The sequence below is a fragment of the Malaya genurostris genome, chromosome 3 (genome assembly GCF_030247185.1).
Source record: "Malaya genurostris strain Urasoe2022 chromosome 3, Malgen_1.1, whole genome shotgun sequence".
Taxonomy (NCBI): Eukaryota; Metazoa; Arthropoda; class Insecta; order Diptera; family Culicidae; genus Malaya; species Malaya genurostris.
Window position 1 is genome coordinate 185,362,989 of NC_080572.1, and position 19,323 is coordinate 185,382,311.

Below are 19,323 nucleotides of genomic sequence, written 5' to 3' on the forward strand. Positions count from 1 at the left end.
AATGCTACCTTTGGGAACACTTTTATACCCCTTCTCATTTTTGCTGCTTCCATTCATCTTTCTTTTTCAAACTGTTTCTGACTGAATGAAAAAAGACATAAAACAAATCATAACGGAACACGCTTCATTCTGAAACGATCAAAACCCTCGACATGGCCGTGTTTCAAGAATTAAATGACCATACCTGAATCGGCCAGTATATGCCGAAAACAACGTTCGGTACTAAATAAATAAGTGTTTTGCAAGAAGCATTAACTTTACGTCTGCTTAGCGGTTCAAGTTGAACTGTTTAAGTTTGCAATAAGCAGTTCAATTTGAACTGCTCTGCACTGACGAGTCTAAGACGAAACGTGAAAAACAGTAAGAATTAAAAGAACCACCTACCTTTTGTCACCTTTTCTTGCATCAAACTACTAAAACAATCAATCGTCACCGTACCCGAAGCCGAACGAATTTCTCACCCTAGTTGCAACCAACCTCCACGAAGAAGGCCGTCATAGAAAACTGAAATCAACAATAATTGAGCTTGAAGAAAAATAAAAGATTTTTTTAAATTGCTTAAAATTTATTTCCCGATCATCTCGTTTAAAAGCCTAATTTAAAATTGAATTACATTTACACATTTTTTGATCATTCTCCTTCTCGCCCGCGTCGGTTTGATCGACCGGGCACCGAATCAGCTGCAAGCACTTTGTTTACTACGCCTCCTTCTTTTATCGCAGACGCACACGCGAATTTAATAAGTTAAAATTAAGTCTACCCGGCTTACTCGTCTAAAATTACTGATCACTTTTTTCGGATTTTCTTCACTCGTGCCTGTACGATTTTATTTGCTTTTGTTTTGTTTTATTTGCGTTTGTCTTAATAATTATTCCTTTGCTCACGTTACAATATACGTACGTTATGAGCCGTACTAGCTTATATATATTCACTTACTTTCACTTTCATGTGGTAGACTTCGTACAAAAATACAACCATTCAAAAATCACTAAATTTCTGTTTGAGCTGTTAGTAGAATGTTGTCACTAATAGTACTGTTGTTGTACCGTTGAATTCCACTATGTTATATCACGTCATTACACTCTCACAAAGTCACTATTTTCACAGTCACTATTTTTCCGAAAGTGTATAAAACGTTATAATACAGATACGTATTTCGGAGTGCTATTTGCATCCTTCTTCAGTGTATCGGTAAAACCGATACACTGAAGAAGGATGCAAATAGCACTCCGAAATACGTATCTGTATTATAACGTTTTATACACTTTCGGAAAAATAGTGACTGTGAAAATAGTGACTTTGTGAGAGTGTAATGACGTGATATAACATAGTGGAATTCAACGGTACAACAACAGTACTATTAGCATTCAAAAATCGACACCTAATAGTTTGCCACTGTGAATTGCCGTTCTCGGTCAAATCGAGAACCGATTCGCATTTGTTTACTTGCTTTGTGTTTTTTTGTTATTGTATAAGACACTACTGGTAGGAATTTCCAGTGCATAGTCGTGTTGTTTCATCTAAAATTGATCAATTCGAACAAGACCATCCTGTTTTACGGGTTTAATTTCTAATTATTACACATTTTACTGTATTGTTCTAATTTAAAATCGTGAACTACAATATTCTAGACACTAGATGATTGTAAATCTTCTCTTTTTGTTTGTCTTCTATTTGCTTTTCCACTCTAAATCTATGTAGTTTAAAATAATTGTTTGATTTACGTTTCCTTATGTTAAGACTAAATCGGTTTGCTTCCGAATTCTTCTAATTGGAATAAGGCATCTCGGTTTCAAATCACTCTAATCACGTTCTTTCTTGCCATCATGAGAGTAAAACTAATTGTTGTTTCCATTCTATTCCGTAAAAATAATGTTTCTGTCACTACCATATCCCTTTGGGGAGGGGGGCCCTGCAGAATGAGGGGATTTAAATCCGGTACGTATTTGTAAACACTTTACATAGGAGATACCAGTTTCCTGGCGATTGAAATATATGACAACGGCCATGTGGCCGGCCATTAAAGAGGAGAACGAACTTTCGGAGGACAGCCCGAGGGCCTACAAAAGCAGGAAAGATATTAGTGCGACAAAGCACCCGACCGGTTTTTGCGTGTTGATGTTTTTCTCCATTCCATTCCCATTACAGCACATATCAGTCTAGACAGTCAGTGGTGGCGTTTCGAAAATGCATCATCAATACTTTGTTGGTACGATTTAGGTTTTTAAGGTAGAGAAGGAAGGAGCTTAAAGGCAGTGATCTGAATATTTATGTACATTTTTCCAATTTTTTTTTTGGTCGAATAGCGCTTTGGCGGAAGTATTTCCAATCTGTACACTAATGCTTGGAGCGAATTGGTTTGGAACCACGGGGACCGAACTGCCGTTCTACGCTTAATTGTTCCATATTCTAAGGGATTTCCTGTATATATGGGACAGTTATACTTGAAACGGCAGCGAAGCGGCATGCTGTTCGAAGACTTCAAATAAAAAATGATATAAAAATGACAGTTGGAAGACTTTGCTCAATCAATCAGATCCCGTCTCTGTTCCGGCTCTTCGGCACAAACCAATCGTTGTTATTGTTTTTTTTGCTGTATTGGCCAAAGCGAAATTCGAGCTTCTAACCCTACACCGCTTACGAAATATATAAATCCACGAGTCATGTTTCTAAAATGAAAATGACTCATCGGAAAACGCCTAACAACTAAATAAAGGAATGTCATTTCTTTTTTGTTTAGGGATACCAGCCCAGAGCTTCCAACAACAACCGTTAAGCTTGCACGCACCAATATCTCACCCGCCGTTCACGTGTGACCGCACTTTCCCACTGCCGATGACGATGCACAATGATCCGACTATGAAAATCTAACCGAGGGATCGAGGTGTGTGTTTGTGTGTGTGTGTGTGACATAAAGCTTAGTGTTTTGAGCTATGATGTCTTCGATCAATTTGATCCGGATTGAATGAGTCATATTTCGATGGGAGAAATTCTATGGACACTCTTTTTACTAGAGTGACATGAAGAAACGGTATTTATGTTTGAACGGTTGAGATTTATTTAAACTTTCTAATCGAATAGAACTGTAGAACAATCTACTGGAAACAAAGTGGGGTAAACTGTTTTGATTTGCTCTTTAAAATATTCTAAAATTATTGTGTCGTTACTTACACACCAACCACGCCGAAAATGACTCATTTAATATACATAATTCTGTTCTGAAAACATCGCAGCTCCTAATCCTAAGGTACATCCGCAAACATTTTCCCCCTCGAATCCGAATTTGGACAATCATCGCAATGATGGATGAGTCATCCGAAACGTAAGCTGTCAGTTCTGGTGAAATTGTGCGGTTCCTTTGATTCGACTGTTTGGTTTTCCATATGTCTGACATAATAAAAATCCATTATAATTTATTCGAACTTTTACTCTTGGCAAAAACTAGAAAATAAGTGAATTTTCACAACTGATCGACGACGGTGTATATTTTTTTTAATTTTTGGAATTTCCAAACTAGTCTTCTAGACTTCACGCGAACAACCAGCAACAATTGTTTCCAACTCGGAACTCTACCCACACCGAATCAGATCCGCCAACCTTCGTCATCATCGACGTTCGAGTCCGTATCGGACGGTTCTTCCCCGTACATATCGGCCAGCTTGCGGAAGCGTGGTCCAAAATTGGACAAATAGTTAAATTTGAGATCACCTTCGTCCGTACAGGACGCCAAACTCGACAGTGATCCGGAACTGTTGCCGTCTCCCTCGTACGCGTAGTGCCGCACGTCATCGATCGGGTACGCGTCGGCATCCTTATCACAGGCATCCTTCTTGTCGGTCAAGAAAGCACCGATGTCGGGCACCTCGTTGGCTTCCTTCTGTCGCAGATCGTTTCCGTACGGTTTATCCATGTAGATCGGGGGCGCCCGCAGCACCGTCAGATCGTACTCCGCATCCCGTTCGCCGCCGCCTTCCTCCTCATAGTTGATGATTGTCTCGCGAATGTCGTCCATATCCTTCTCGTGCCAACCGTCCTGGTGCTTTTTGTGTACAACCACCGCCAGCAGCAGTATCAGTAGCACCGCAATGCACACAATGATAGCTATCAGGAAATTGGAATCGATCCCGAACGATACCGCCACCGCTATCGAACGGTGGCAACCGGGATCGTGGTTTTTAGCCAAACTGGGGGCACCAAGGTTGTACGTTCGATCGTTGATTGTTAAATTCCTCAAACAGCCAGTGAATCCTTTACTCTGCGGGACGTAAGTCCAGTTGAACATTGAACCTAGTGACTCCAGATTGACGGCTGCTCCGCCCAGTTGTAGTGGAGCATTCACGTTCAACGATTCGTTGGGACCTTTCGGTGCATCCAAGCTCATACAGGTCGACAGTTTACAGTTGTCAACGATCATCTCTACCGTCTGAGGCTGCAGAACGATTTCCACCGTGAATGGTCTACCCTGCGGATATCGATGCTTGTGCTCTATTCGAATGGTTCCCGTACCATAATCCAGCAAAAGCACCGGTAATCCCTTCACCAATTCCAATGCTAAGAAGTCCTGAATCGGTAACAACGGATTGAAACTCAGTGGACCAATGTACATCACCAATCCATCTTCTTGGTGTGGTGCCAATTCCAAGCTGATTCGGGTGAGGTTGCATGGACTTACCGGAGGATACATTGCATACCCATGTCCATAGAACCCTATGGCGATCTCCTCGCAGCGTGGACCTTCGTAACCTTCGTGACACTCGCACTTATCGTGATACGGAGTACCACCATTCAAACAATCGATCGTTGCCGGTGGAGCATCGCATACACATTCTGCCTGTACGAAGGCATTAACACCCACAAACGAGCTGGTGTTCGTGTAGACCGCAATTGGAACGTTTGATTTGTGCAGGACATTCTTACAGGACAACTCACAGCGAAGCTTTTCCTCGATACACTCATCGATGCTCACCATCATCATCTTCAAACCAAGCTCTTCCTCCAAAGTTCTCTGATGATACCCGATCATTCCGTTCAATCGTTCCGGTTCGTAATACGGACTACCGTGAGCGGAGAACCTCACATCCAACAGTGACGCATTGTTATCGCGCTGCAAAACCGTGAAAACGTCGACGTTATCGCTACTAATATTGAACATTTCCGCTATACTATTTTGCAGCCGATCTTTCGGAGTCAACGACAGTGATGGACTCCTCGATACAAACTCTTCCGCCGAGATACCGTAGAACCGTATCGATCCACTCTTGTCAACCGCTACCTCCGGAATTTCTTTCACCGTTACTACCACCTTAGCCGACACAGTGTGTCTTGGGAAGAAGCTAGATTGTTCCGTCACGCTAAAGTGCAGCTCATAATCACCGCCTCCGGTTCCCTGCAGCATCGTGATCATTCCCGTGTCCGTATTCAGCTCGAAGTGCTCCGGACTATATCCATCGCGCCATCTAAACGTCTTGTCCGGTAAATCCCAATCATCCAAATCATCCACGTACACTCGACCAATATCCGCGTTCGGTGATTCGCCTTTGTAGTTGTACACAAAGATTTTACTCTCACCATCCCTCATTTCATTATCATTCACATCACCGATCACCAGGTGCAGGATGCTAACTTTACTCAGCGGTCGAGGTTCCCCACTATCCGTAATAAGAATCGGAATAGAGTACTCCTTCTGTTCTTCCCGATCGAACCTCACTGTGGCATATAACACATCCGAATCGATCCGGAACATCGAACGAATACCGTCACTAGCACTATCCGGAATCTCATACCGAAACGGTGGTCCATTCTGGGGCTCATCGTAATCATCTGCCGTCAGTGTTACGATTCTACCCGGTTCCTGATTCTCGTACCACACCACCGGCATTTTGTTCGTCAAAAATGGTGGATTGTCGTTGGTATCATTCAGTTTAATGTTAACCGTAGTCGTCGACTGACGCCCACTTCCATCCTCGTCTGTGGCCGAGATAATCACCTGCCACGCCTTGTGTCCATTCGGTGGATCACGGTCCAGGGGAGCTTTCTGGCGTAGACAACCGGTATCGTCGATCTCCAGCAGTGGACGTTGTTCCACTTTTACTATGGCAAATTTGATGTGCTGCGGTGCCGATCGATCCTTGATGTCCGGATCCCACGCTTCGATCATCTCGATACAACCTTCCATTACCTTCTCCTCCTCGATTTCCAGCACATAATCCGTCTTGGCAAACTTTGGTAAATTGTCGTTTACGTCTTCAACTTTAATCGAAACCGTAGCATTGTCATCGTACGTTCCGTCAAATGCTCGCACTTGCAGAGTGTACTCCGTGATGTTTTCGTAGTCCAACTCATTGTTCACCGAGATGGCACCGGTCGTTTCGTCGATCTTGAACGCATTTCCGATATTACCCGAAACTATGGAATACGTAATTTGCGAAGCCGTATCCACGTCCTGTGCCGTGACCACAATAACCACCGTGTTCTTATTGGCATCTTCGGCAACGTTCTCCGACACGTAATAGTCCTTGGTGAACTTAGGAGGATGATCGTTCTTATCGGAAATCTTAATGATAAACGTTTGCGAGATACTGTTCGGTTTGCCGTTGTTGTACAACGCCGACGGAGAGTTGTCTTCGGCGATAATCTTCAGATGGTAAGTGTCAGTGGCTTCCCGATCGAACATTGTCAGTGCGGTGATGTTTCCCGTATGGTGATCTATGTTGAAATACTCTTCGTTATCGGCCAACCGAAACGATACGATATTGTGAGCCGAAGTTCCGTCCATGTCAAAAGCACGGACCTGCATGACGGGGGTTCCGGCGGGTTCATTTTCCGGAATCCACCCGGAATTCACCTCGGTGAAGTAGGGGATGTTATCGTTTACGTCCAGTACCTTGATCTTGACTATACTTTGTGCGATCAGATCGTGGGTGTTCTTCACACTCACCGTCAGCGTGTACTCGGTGATCGTTTCATAGTCCAGTGCTTTTCCGAGCAGAATGACGGCAGTGTCCTCCTTCTGTTCGAGCAGAAACGTATTGCGACTATTGGTTTGTTCGGTTCGACCCGTAATCAGTTCAAATATAACCTCCGGTTTACCACTAATGTGCGAGTTCGCTCGTAGCGTAGCCAAAGGGGCACTGTAGTTGCTAAAATTTTCATCCAACGAAATTGGCTGCTGTTGTGCTTCCGTGAAATACGGTGGCAGTTTGTTAGATTCGATGACCGGCACTTTCACCTCTACTTCGGCGTCCTGCGGCATGTCCGGTACAATGTTATACGCACGCACGTAGATCTGGTAATACTGGCCCGGACTCTTGTCGACGGATTTAGCTAACGTAACGATGCCGTTGTTTTCGTTAATTCTAAAATAGCTGTAGTCGTTGTGCTTTTTCAAAATTTCATACTTGATAATACTGTTATCCCCATCGTCCAGATCGGTAGCAGAAATCGTCGCTACTTTGGTTCCTACCCTGGCATCCTTGGTGATCGGTTCATCGTATCGGCTCTTATCGAACACCGGTGGATTGTCGTTGATGTCTTCAATCGTAACCTTGAACGTACAAACGTCGTCCAAATTCGGCAATCCGTCGTCCGTGGCTCGTACCGTAATGTATACTTCCTTCTCTCGAATTGGTTCATCACGATCGAACCGATGAATCGTCGTTATCTGACCAGTATTTTTATCAATCCTGAATTTGGACCGCTCTCCCGGTGCCGTTACGAAGCTGTACGCGATTGTCTGATGTTCATCCGGATCGGTCGCGTTTACCTGTATTACGTAGGTCCCTGGGTCACGCTCCTCCTTCACCGACGGAGCATAGCCCTCACAGTTAACGAACAAAGGTTTCCGATTGTCGATCGCTTTCACCGATCGAGATGACCCCTCTTGTGAACCGAACCCATACTCGTTCAACCCATTCGTATCAGTCTCATAGGTGTCGTCGTATAAACTTCGCCGTTCTCGGTGTCCTAACCGATTCAGACTAAACACCTCTCTATAATCAAATCGACTTACACTGCTCCCGTCGATGACATCTGTCCTTCTGAAGAAATTGTTATCTGAGTGTGTCGTTAACACCGATACCGTTAGGTACACTATACCTACTATCGCTAACCTATTCATCATGTTTGTATTCGGTTACGTACTAAATTTTTACAACTACGTACTACTATATACTCTAATTAGTAAAACTGTTCGGCGGTGCTAGTTGCAGCACGTTTCGTAGGGATATGCTTAATCCCTTCCGGTAAAAAAAAAACAATACCTTCTAAATCTATTCAATCTTTAAACCTACAGTTGCTTTGAGGTTAATCGTTGCCATGGACTCCGGGGAATAGCTACCATCATCTATCATCGTAACAGTAAATATCAAAGGCACTCGTTAATACACAGACACTGATAAGGCACCAGTTCGTACTACCTAGACGGCCTGCGTATATGGGTTTTACATGTACAGCACCAGCAGCAGCAGCAACAGAGAAAAGTGAGAAGAGAGAGAGAAAAAAAAAACAGGAACATTGCGTAAGTCTTATCAATTTGTCTTGCTTGTGTTAAGGAGGTGTATATGTTTGCATGTTTGCACATAAAAGTGATAATGTGAAATAAAGAAAATAAATGAACGTCAACATACCTTCGTTTCTCAGAAAAGAGAACGCTTCCTTATCTCCTATCGAACGGACGCTATGCTAGTTGTTCAATAAGTTTGCTGCCTTCTGCTCTTGATGGAATCGGTTTCTCGATAGTCGATGTAAACGAATCACCTCAATAAATCGATATCTGTAAAAAAAATATTGCCAAATGAAACGCTCTATCAGTTGGATGAAGATAACGGCTATTGGGGCATATGATTGATATATTGAATTACAAGCGGGTCAACATGATTGCAGAAATTGTATATGCAATAAATACTCTTATAGTTGCAAATGCTGAGGTCATCAATAAAGTTCAAGTAGTGGAAGTACCAAAGCGTAATTTGCAGATTAAATTCATTTACGACGCAAGAAGAGCACAGTTATGTTCAGTTGATCAGTTCTGAATTTGTGTGCAAGGAACAGCTGACATTTGAAGACAAACACGAAAAAAGGTCCTAAGTGCAAATGAGAGTTTCTCTTTGTTTACTTTCTCTATCGAGTATTACGATTAAATCAGCAATCCTTCAATATAACACTTCACATAGGATAGTTATTAGATATAGGATATATATTTATATATAGGTACACAGATAAAAACATTTGGTAAATTTACGACAATTTTCATACACATAAGAAAATTGAATGAAAAGTTACTTTACAGTTTTTCGTTTTTCAATGTAAGGGAGAGTGTTCGGTTACCGGCACCCTTTTTTTTGAGCTTATAAATTCCGACTGCACATTATGCAGGCATATATAAATCAATGGAAAGCTAAAGTCCATAGCTAACAGCTGAATAAGAAACAAAGTTGATTCAATCGATTGAAAAAAACTTTATTATCAATTTAGTAAAGTGATAATTTTTTTCCATTTCAAAAAAGGTGTTCGGTTACCGGCATCCCAAGAAATTTTGCTAAAAATGGAAAAATAGAAGTAAACGCTGCAATTATCCAAAGAAAAAAACGGAATTTATTTTTTTCGGAGGTGTTTTGGACAAATTTCTTCATTGTCTGATGGTGACTTCGCCTTGGCTCTCTTGGCTAATGATTTGGATGGTGACGCCTTTGGTGTTGATTAGACCGGTCTTCTACCGGCTTCGCGGGATTGAATACGTTGCTGCAGTCGAACTTATTGGCTTCTTATCCACTAAGCAACGTTTAATAGCATTAAACAGTGCATTAAAGTTCATTTTCCTTGACTTGGACGATTTGTTTGAAGTCGCCATGACTAACAGAACCAGAGAACCAAAGTTTTTACTTATATGACGGATGTATTGAAGCCGTCAATAATTTTTGCTAGCAAAAACGAAAAGATCACGCCAATTTTCGAAAGTCTGACTTTGACTGACTGACTGACGAATGACTGCAAACAATCGTGCACCTCGGCGAATGACCGTAAGGTTAAAACCGAGGGTAAATAAAGCAACATAATAATAATGCAAACAATCGAAGTTTTAAAAGTCTGTAAAAGTCTTTAGACGACAAAGGTAATCAATAGGTAATCAGAGGATCATAGGGTAAAATATTTCCCATGAAATTAAAGAACACCTTGTTATGTTTTACCTTTTTTTATAAATATAAAAAATAGGTATAGAATTCGCTCAAACATTAGAAAAATTCTCCGAGGCCCGGAGGGCCGAGTGTGATATACCAATCGATTCAGCTCAACGAACTGAGCAAATGTCCGTATGTGTGTGTGTGTGTGTGTTGTCAACAAAGAGGTCGAGATCTCAGAGATGGCTGGCCCGATTTTGATCAAACTAGTCGCAAATGAAAGGTATCCCCGTCACTCTGATCGCTATTGAATGGTTTTGAGATCGGATGTTTACTTTTCGAGTTATACTAAGTTTTATGTCAAAATTTTCAGTTTTGACAATATCTGTCACTACTGACCTTGAAAACAGGATATGTTTTAGACTTAGATTCCGCACGGTAATAGCTATCCAACAAGCCATAGATTGTTAAAATCCGTCCATTTTTAACGGAAATATCGATATTTTTGTGAAAGCGACTTTTTCCCATATTCCAGCAATAGGAGTTTTGTGCGTTGTATGAAAAAGTAATGCTTGGGAGCAATGTGAAACACGATTTTTTTATACTGTAACACACAATTGTTTCTAAGTGCCAAAAAGACAGTGTACAGCATCTTTTTTCATGACTCAGCAAAAAAAAATTACTCGTACCCGACCCGTACCCGATTAAAAATTTAAAAAATTACCCGTACCCGATCAATAATAAAAAAAAATTACCCGTACCCGAGAAAAAATAAAAAATTTTATTCGTACCCGATTAAAAATTACCTGTACCCGTACCCGACCCGAATGAGTAGTAAAAAGTTTACCAAAATTCAGGATGGAAAAAATAAAATGTTTTAGATAGCGAGCCGTATCCGGCTCTAGTTCGTAAGTAAAATACATTAAAATGCTTGTTTACATTTAAACATATCAATGCACTGTGAAGCATGAATAGATTTCCAATGTCTCTGGTACTTTATACTCATTTACAAATATCAACAAAAGGGAGTAATATCTACTCAAATTTTTCGAGAAGCATATTTACCCAAAATGTCGTAATATCCGTTGTATTCAATTTTGGGTAGGTATGGTTTTTACGAAACAGTGCGACTTTTGATCCAATTCTTTAGAACCACAAGTAAGCGTGTTCATTATCTTGACGCACAAATAAAAATTCACATTCGATTCACTTGAAAAATTACGTCAAATGGTTCCAAATCCAATTTTTGCAATGACTGAGCGGAAACATATATTGGAGAAGCCAAATGAATGAAAAACTAACAGAAAAGATGACTTTTTGGAAAAAGATACACTCAGAGACAGGACTCGAACCTGCGTTCTTATGCATTCCGTGCATACCGCTTAGTTATGGCGGCTTTACGTCAAACAACTAAAATTAATAAATCGGTGGTTCCAAATGTCAAATTGAATTTTATACGTGACGAAAATGAATGTTATTCGAACATCCCCAGTAGTATCGTCGGTTCGTTTACGTGAATTGACCAAACATGAAATAATGTACGTGTATTCCCGGTGTGAAAAATTCAATTTTGAAAATGGTGAACAGTGAGTCCTTCAAGTGTAAGTCACGGGTGGCAACTAAAATTTTGGAATTTCTTTCTCAAGCTGTCAAAAAAAAGGCAAACATACTTGGAGAAGATCTGATTTATTGAAATTAAACATACATTGTTCATTGTTGAAAAAAAAATAGTGAACATCCGCAAAGCTTCCGTTTGATGTCGGAACAGGAGCGTTGTACGGCCTTCATATCAACTTTGTGAATGCATCTCTTGATTCTACAAATCAACTGTTAGCGATTCGTGGCTCTCCAGTTATTTTTGAACACCAAGGACTCAAAACCCCGAAGAAATCTTCGATTAGACACTGAGATTTATCGGGTTGTGGTTTTTTGGTACAAATGGGATCGAATCAAGGGGAGAGTCACTCAACACAAACTATATTGTGCCTCTAAAAAAACACGTGATATACTGTGAGTCTAAGTGTGCCACGCTGTTCCCCATGAAACAGCTACTTGTCAAAACTGAGTCCTTTGTGTGCCGCAACTGTGCAACTGTATGAAAACGAAAGTGCCAATATTGATAAATGCATTGTGTTAATGTGTGATTGGCACATTGTTCTAAGCGTCCTCCCCTTGGATCGAATGGATATTCAGGAATGATTGTGTTTTTGGCGCAATGCGATGACGCTTTATCCGGCCAAAACACGTATTGTCCATCAGCATGATGGTTTTGAAAAAACGGGATCAAAACTTTCTACAAACATTCGTTCTGGTACACATCTTGATTGATTGCCAACCCAGATGGCTTGAACCATGGCTTAGAAATGCCTTTCTCGGAAATGATAATGTACAGAATCACTTTCTGTTCAAACTTATGTTTAAACTAATATTTTATGTTCGGATGTACAGTTGAACTGTCCGTTGAATAGTATCGATCGTTTGCGGGAATCTGCGTCTTCGAAAGAGGGAAGTAACTTTCGTCGTCCAAAACAAAACTTTTTCCTGAAAAATTTTTAATCAACCAGCGGCATTGGGAATTCAGCGTTGAAATCTGTGCGTTAGTATATCCCGGGGCTCGTGTCTACTTTCGGTACTTCATTCCGAGTCTTTTCAATGTTTTGCAGATGTACTGGTGAGAACAGTTCAACTTTTTTGCGGCATTCCTTTGACTCAGTGAATCCTTGTTGTTGAAGGCACGAGAAAGAGAACGAAGTCCTTTTGCGTCCATAATTTTCGCTGGTCTTCCACTATCTTCCTTACGAGCAGTTGTTGGGCATCTTAGGATATTGTAAACTGTCGAAGCCGCAACATTTTTACTTTTAAAATGTTGTACCGTATACTATTTGCCGAGATTTCTATGCAGTTCGTAGAACTGTACAATGCGCTCGTGAAATACTTCTTGTTTCGATGGCATTTTGAGCAAATACTAGAAAATACTAGCAAAAAGAGGAGAAAGAGAGCTAACACACTCTTAGTTCTTTCTGAGTTCGTTTGTTATTGAGCATACAGGCCGCGAAAAAAATTCCAAAATTTTAGTTGCCACCCGTTATTCTCTTACTTTACACTCACAATAGCTATAATATTGTGTTGTACTGACATATTTCGTCCTAGACATCTTATGGTCGTGAAAGGGTTAAATTGTACTACTTTGATGTAACTGAGGTTGCATCAAAACCGTTAGTTGCTGCCAATTGCATTACACCAGTGCTATACTTTTTCTGAACCGATTCCACTAGCTTTCAAATGAGCCTTCGTTTGTGAAAATCGGTTCCGCCATCTCCGATAAAATCTAGCGGATCCAAAAACGCACACACAGAACCTGTACAAGAATAGGTAGGACTTAATTGTGAATATTTCTTGTTATACTTCACCCAACAACAGTGGCGTCTCGTGGGAAAATTTACGGGTTGTGCACTGATTATATCAGATGTAACTGTTCGTTGTAAGCGAAAACTAAAAATTGAGGAATCAATATTCGCTTGTGTTTTTCAATACAATGAAATGTCGACATACTTTTGCATGGGATTTTTTTTATTAAACTCTTTTCGTATTATCGATACAACAGAAGAAATCCGCGCGCTGCACGTTCAGCAAATCTGTCAATAATATCATCAACAAAACGGTTTCGAAGTTGCAACTGAGACAGCCAAGAGTGCCAGGTCATTTTTTAAAATCTGTGTGCAAACCAAAAAACAGTCTGAGCAAGAAAACACTCTGTAGGATACTTTGTTTTTTACCTGCTAATTTAAAGACTTTTAGGGGCTCATTGACTTCAAAAATCTGTGAACATCTTTGCAGCATAATCAAAATATGTGAATCTCAGATTAATCTGTGAACCTGACATCTCTGGAGACAGCAATTTGTTTTCAACTGCCATAAGCACAAATCACCGAAGCCTCTCCTGAAGGTTGCATGCATACAAGTTCTCACAGAGCCAAACTTGACAGAGAGAACAACAAATCTCAGAGCAGAGCTGAGCAGTTCTCTCTCTTCTTGAATCTGTGCAGTAACTCATGTGCACAGAAAAGACACTAACACAGCGACAAGAACTCGGTGCACAAGGCAAAGTGCTCAAGTTCAGAGAGCCACGGCAATGCGATATGAAAAGATCGTTTGATCAGCAAGCGCAAGCAGCTTATGGTGAGTTTTTGCATATTATGATGTGGATAAATCGCTCATTATTTTCTATTCCGTACCATCAAACCTGACTTCGTCGACTAAATAGAAAATCTAAAATATAATAGAATGCGGATGGGGATGCAGTTAGTTCCTTCAATTTTACCGGTTGTGCAGTGCACGAGACGCCACTGCCTAACAACATAATTTTGTTCCATGCTATCGGCAATATGATCAACAATTTATGATAAAATTTTCAGTAGTATGAAATAACCACAAAATTAGTTTTCTAAAATTTTGCGTAGCAACGAGTATTAAAGAGAAATACTCATGACGCTTGTTTGTCTTTCTCGTGCTCGGACGACGGTTTTGATGTAGAGAGTGATATAGCATACTCGCGTTACCAACTGGGTAGGTATAAAATGGAAACATTGACACGTTTCACTTATTCTAGCCTGCGCATTTGACTTTTACTATCAGTGAATTAATCATTAAAGATCTTTTTGAAATTTCATTTTTTTGAAATTATTATAATTCGTACCGTGTGTACTTCTGCAGGCGATCAATCAATTATCTTATTAATTCGTGTGCTAGAATAACGGTGTCGTGAGTTCGTCATTCTTTAGTATAAGTACACTGTGGAAATTCTGGAAGTAAAGAAATAAAACCGTGCACAATTCACACAACATATCGACTTAAAAGAACGTTTTTAGATATTCAGAAATGTGAAGTTTTTATTCGCATAACGTCTTCCAGTTATGTCTCTAACATTACCCAACCGCCTTTTTTGGTTGTCTGCTTAGCGGTTATTCTATTCGAACTGCTCTGAACTGATACATCGAAGACAAAACATAAAGAAATAATATTTTGGATGAATCTCGTAACTCTTGCATTTTCTACCAGTGCACTGAGGCTCATTTTACGAAGAAATGTTATAATAATCAACTTCATTCATAATATAGAATATACATTAGAATTTCGTACAATGAGAGTAAAGTTCTTAGTATCCTTAAATTAAGTATAAATCTACAGCCAGGTTGTTTTACTTCGACTAATGAGATGAATATAGGTACCATCGCCCTACAAAAGCAATATCTGGTGATGTGCAATTTATCAATGCCTACCTTCAAGCTGCTCGTAGCCAGCAGAGTTTGCAGCTCAGGAACCGTATAATCCAAATCCTACTGAGATGAAGAAATCACCTCTTCGAACCGTGGGCCTTGATCGTGTAGTAAATAAGCAGAAATTCCGTCCAACTGTTAAGTCGTCGTCCACATCGAACGGGGGACGCCGAATCAAACCCCGAAGACACTGCGATTATTTTGTTTTGCACTGCGAGAGACGCTTAACGGCAACCGGAAAGCAATTCTACCTCGACACTATTCATTCACTTTCGACAGGGGATCGAAATTCATGAACTATTTTCTTTTTTTTGTTTTCTTACTTTCGTTAGAGACCGAACGCTTCTTTCCACTAGCCGTAATCGCGGTCTTCTTAACTCATTGAGGTCGTCGTTATCACATCTTGTTTAATGTGCTTCTGCTAAAGGTAGACACTTCCCTGCGGTCAGTCAGCGCAGTAGCGGATGTTTGCGTTTATTGCTTCCGTATAATTATGCACTTTTTTTCTATTTTGGTTTCTGCAGCAATTCACTTTCGCTGCCGGGCCATTGCTAGAGAAACACATTAATGACTCACTGGAAAACTAGTTGCTTCTATTTGCTTCCCTGCATATCACACTGCTAAATTACCGACACCAAACGCGATTCAGCATCAAGCGGAGCACTTCTGTGTGACGAACTACAAAGCACAGCGAAAACCGGCATCTGTCAGCGTTTCACACCTCGAATAATGTTCACACCCGGTGGATCGAGATGAAAGAGATGATAATGAGTGTTGCTCTAGGTTGGTAAAAAGAAAGAGAAAGAAAAAAAAGATTATCTAGCAGCAGTCGAAAACGTTGATGAATAGCATAATGTATATGAAAAATGATGTCAATTGCTATCGTTGCGTTCTGAAAATTCGAAAAATGATGTTGAATGTCATTCCAATCATTGTGGGTTTCATGAGAATGATAGAGACTTTTAGAAGCGATCATAAAATAGATCACAGGTTTATTATTATTATTATTTTCAATAAGACACATTCCTTTTCAAAAAGACTCAAAATTGTTTGTGGACATTGAAGATAATATTTTTGTCCTGTTAACGATTTTTATTTTTATTCGTCACAACCTTATTTACAAACTTATGCCTCCGAAATATTAGTCTTAAAGCTATAACAGTGTGCTGTACAAAATAAACATTGAATAAAGTGTTGAACAGTCGTTCGCACCGCACGCGTATAGCTCTTGGCTCCTGGAATTTTTTTCTGGCTACCTAGAGTTTCATTGATTCAAGGCTTCAGTCTTTTTCAAGACTACCTGAATCACTAACTAAGTGACTAAGTGATACAAAGAGTGATATTAGAGTGACTAAGAAATTAATCAGCCTTTTCTAAGGCTAGGTAGGAGTCTAATCGAAGACTAATTTAGCCTAGTTAATTTAATTTAAAATTTCAAAAATGCCTGCGTCCAACCGGAAAGGCAACAATCCTAAGGCTAAAAATAATTCAATACGGAATAAATCACAATCCGTTATTCAACATTTTTCTAATAACATTCACGATATTATAGAATCTGAATGTAAAAATAAAAGACAACGGACGGATTTCCCTTCCGCTGATCCTATGCCGTCTAACAATATTTACGAGATTCTTCCTGAATCCGATTGTAGCGACATAGAAGAAAATTCTTCAAAAATTCCCAAAATGGACGCTTGTCGTTCTGGGAAGAAACATCAATCTATGCCACCAGTGACGGTGATGATTTCCGACTTCAAAGCATTCCGTACTGAGCTTTCTACTTTTCTCCCGGAAGTAAAAGTCTCATTTCAAATCGGACGAAGAGGAGAATGTCGAGTCTTGGTGGATGGATTGGAAGATTACGAACGTCTTATTCGATATTTGACCGAGAAACTTCATAAATTTTATTCATATGATATAAAATCAGACAGACCCTTCAAGGCTGTCTTGAAAGGATTATCAAGTATTGATGAAATTAAAAATGAACTAAAAGAATTGCTTGGTTTTGCCCCTTCCCAAGTAATACTTATGAAAAAAGAGCGAATGGTACTTCTAAACCACGCTCTGGAATTTCCCATGAACTTTACCTAATACACTTCAATCGAAGTGATGTAAACAATTTGAAAACTTTAGAAAAAGTACGTTTCATTTCCCACATTAAAATTAATTGGGAACATTATAAACGGCATAATCGTATTGCAAACTTAACGCAATGTCGTCGTTGCCAAGGCTTCGGTCATGGAACCAAAAATTGTCATATGGATATACGGTGTTTGAATTGTGGTAAATCACATTCGAAAAACGTTTGTCCAGTGAATGAAACCACTGATAAATTTTCATGTTCAAATTGCAATGGAAATCATAAATCCAATTATTTGAAATGTCCTGTCAGGGAAAAAATTTTAAACGCTCGTTCGCTTAGACAACAAGTCAAATCAACGACCTTAAATTTACAGAACATACCTGAAAATCAAAAAACCGTTACAAATGCCACGCCTAATTCTTCTAAGGCACTGATTTCTTCGAATTTGAAACAAAAAACAGGTACGCCTGCCAATTCGTCTTCTAACGAAAACAATTTATTGACAGGTAGATCGACCTCGTCATCATCTTCTTCTAATGTCAGTTATGCTGGTATATTAGGTAGAAAACTACCACCTATTTCTTCTAATGTAAATAATTCTAACGAAAACAATTTATTAATAGGTAGACCGGCCAAATCACCTTCTTCTAATGGCAGTCTACCTACCAATATTCCTTCAATGCCATTCGCTTCTTTAAATGAAGTCGATTTAGGCGATATAACTGAAAATAAAATGATCTACCTACAAGATCAACTTTTTCAAATGATCATCCAAATGAATTCGACTTCATCACTTTTTGAAGCATTTCAAATCGGATAGCAATTTGCAAATAATATTATAATGAATTTAAAATTTAACAGTGATGTTAAATAAATATTTGAATATTTTAAATTGGAATGCTCGATCTTTGAAATCGAGTGAAGATGAATTTTATAATTTTCTCGAAGTTAACAAAATCCATATTGCCATTGTGACAGAAACTTTTCTTAAACCAAATGTCAAATTGAAAAGTAATCCACATTATGTGGTTCATCGATTTGACAGGTTTACTGGAATGGGTGGTGGAGTTGCCATTTTTGTCCAACGGCAAATTAAACATCGAATTTTACCTTCTTTCAATACTAAAGTTATTGAAAGCTTGGGAATCGAAGTTGAAACCATTCATGGAATTTATTTCATCGCTGGAGCATATTTGCCATTCAAATGCACCGGCGAACAATTAAATTTCTTTAAAGGCGATTTGCAAAAACTTACAAGATATCGATCGAAATTTTTCGTAATAGGGGACTTAAATGCTAAGCATGTCCAGTGGAATTGTAGGCAAAATAACAGTAATGGTAAAATACTTCATAATCAACTCTCAGCTGGTTACTTCACAGTTCTTCATCCCAGTAATCCGACTTGTTTCTCTTCAGTGAAAAACCCGTCTACAATTGATCTGGTTCTAACAGATCAAAGTCACATTTGTAGTGAACCGATTACACATGCTGACTTTGACTCAGATCATCTTCCAGTAACATTCAGACTTTCCAACGAAGCTATAATTAATCCAATTAGTTCTATATTCAACTATCATAGAGCTAATTGGTTGGATTACAGATCTCACATTGAAAATCATGTGGATCATGAAACTATTTTAGAAAATTCTGCGGACATCGACACAGCAATTGATAATTTGAATCATTATATTATCGAAGCTAGAAATCTTTCAGTTCCCAAAGCTCAAATTCTCCTATCATCGATGACAATCTTGAACTGCTCATTCGGTTGAAGAATGTTCGTCGCCGACAATATCAACGTTCTCGTGATCCTGCTATGAAAAACATAGTTAAGGATTTACAAAAAGAA

General features: G+C 39.6%; 1 protein-coding gene across 3 annotated transcripts in view; it reads right to left on the reverse strand.

The window, feature by feature from the left end:
- Positions 1-1,450: 1,450 nt before the first annotated feature.
- LOC131439669 (DE-cadherin) overlaps positions 1,451-19,323 on the reverse strand; it is a 39,325-nt gene continuing 21,452 nt past the window's right edge. For 2 of the 3 annotated variants that reach the window (XM_058610967.1, XM_058610968.1), the window contains exons 2-4: positions 15,395-16,170; positions 8,625-8,770; positions 1,451-8,423 (exon numbers count right to left, since the gene is read on the reverse strand). In XM_058610967.1, coding sequence (XP_058466950.1) covers positions 3,584-8,119 — 4,536 coding nt within the window. In that variant the 5' untranslated portion in view covers positions 8,120-8,423; positions 8,625-8,770; positions 15,395-16,170 and the 3' untranslated portion in view covers positions 1,451-3,583. The remainder of the gene's footprint in view (positions 8,424-8,624; positions 8,771-15,394; positions 16,171-19,323) is intronic. The other variant, XM_058610969.1, reaches the window with a different exon arrangement.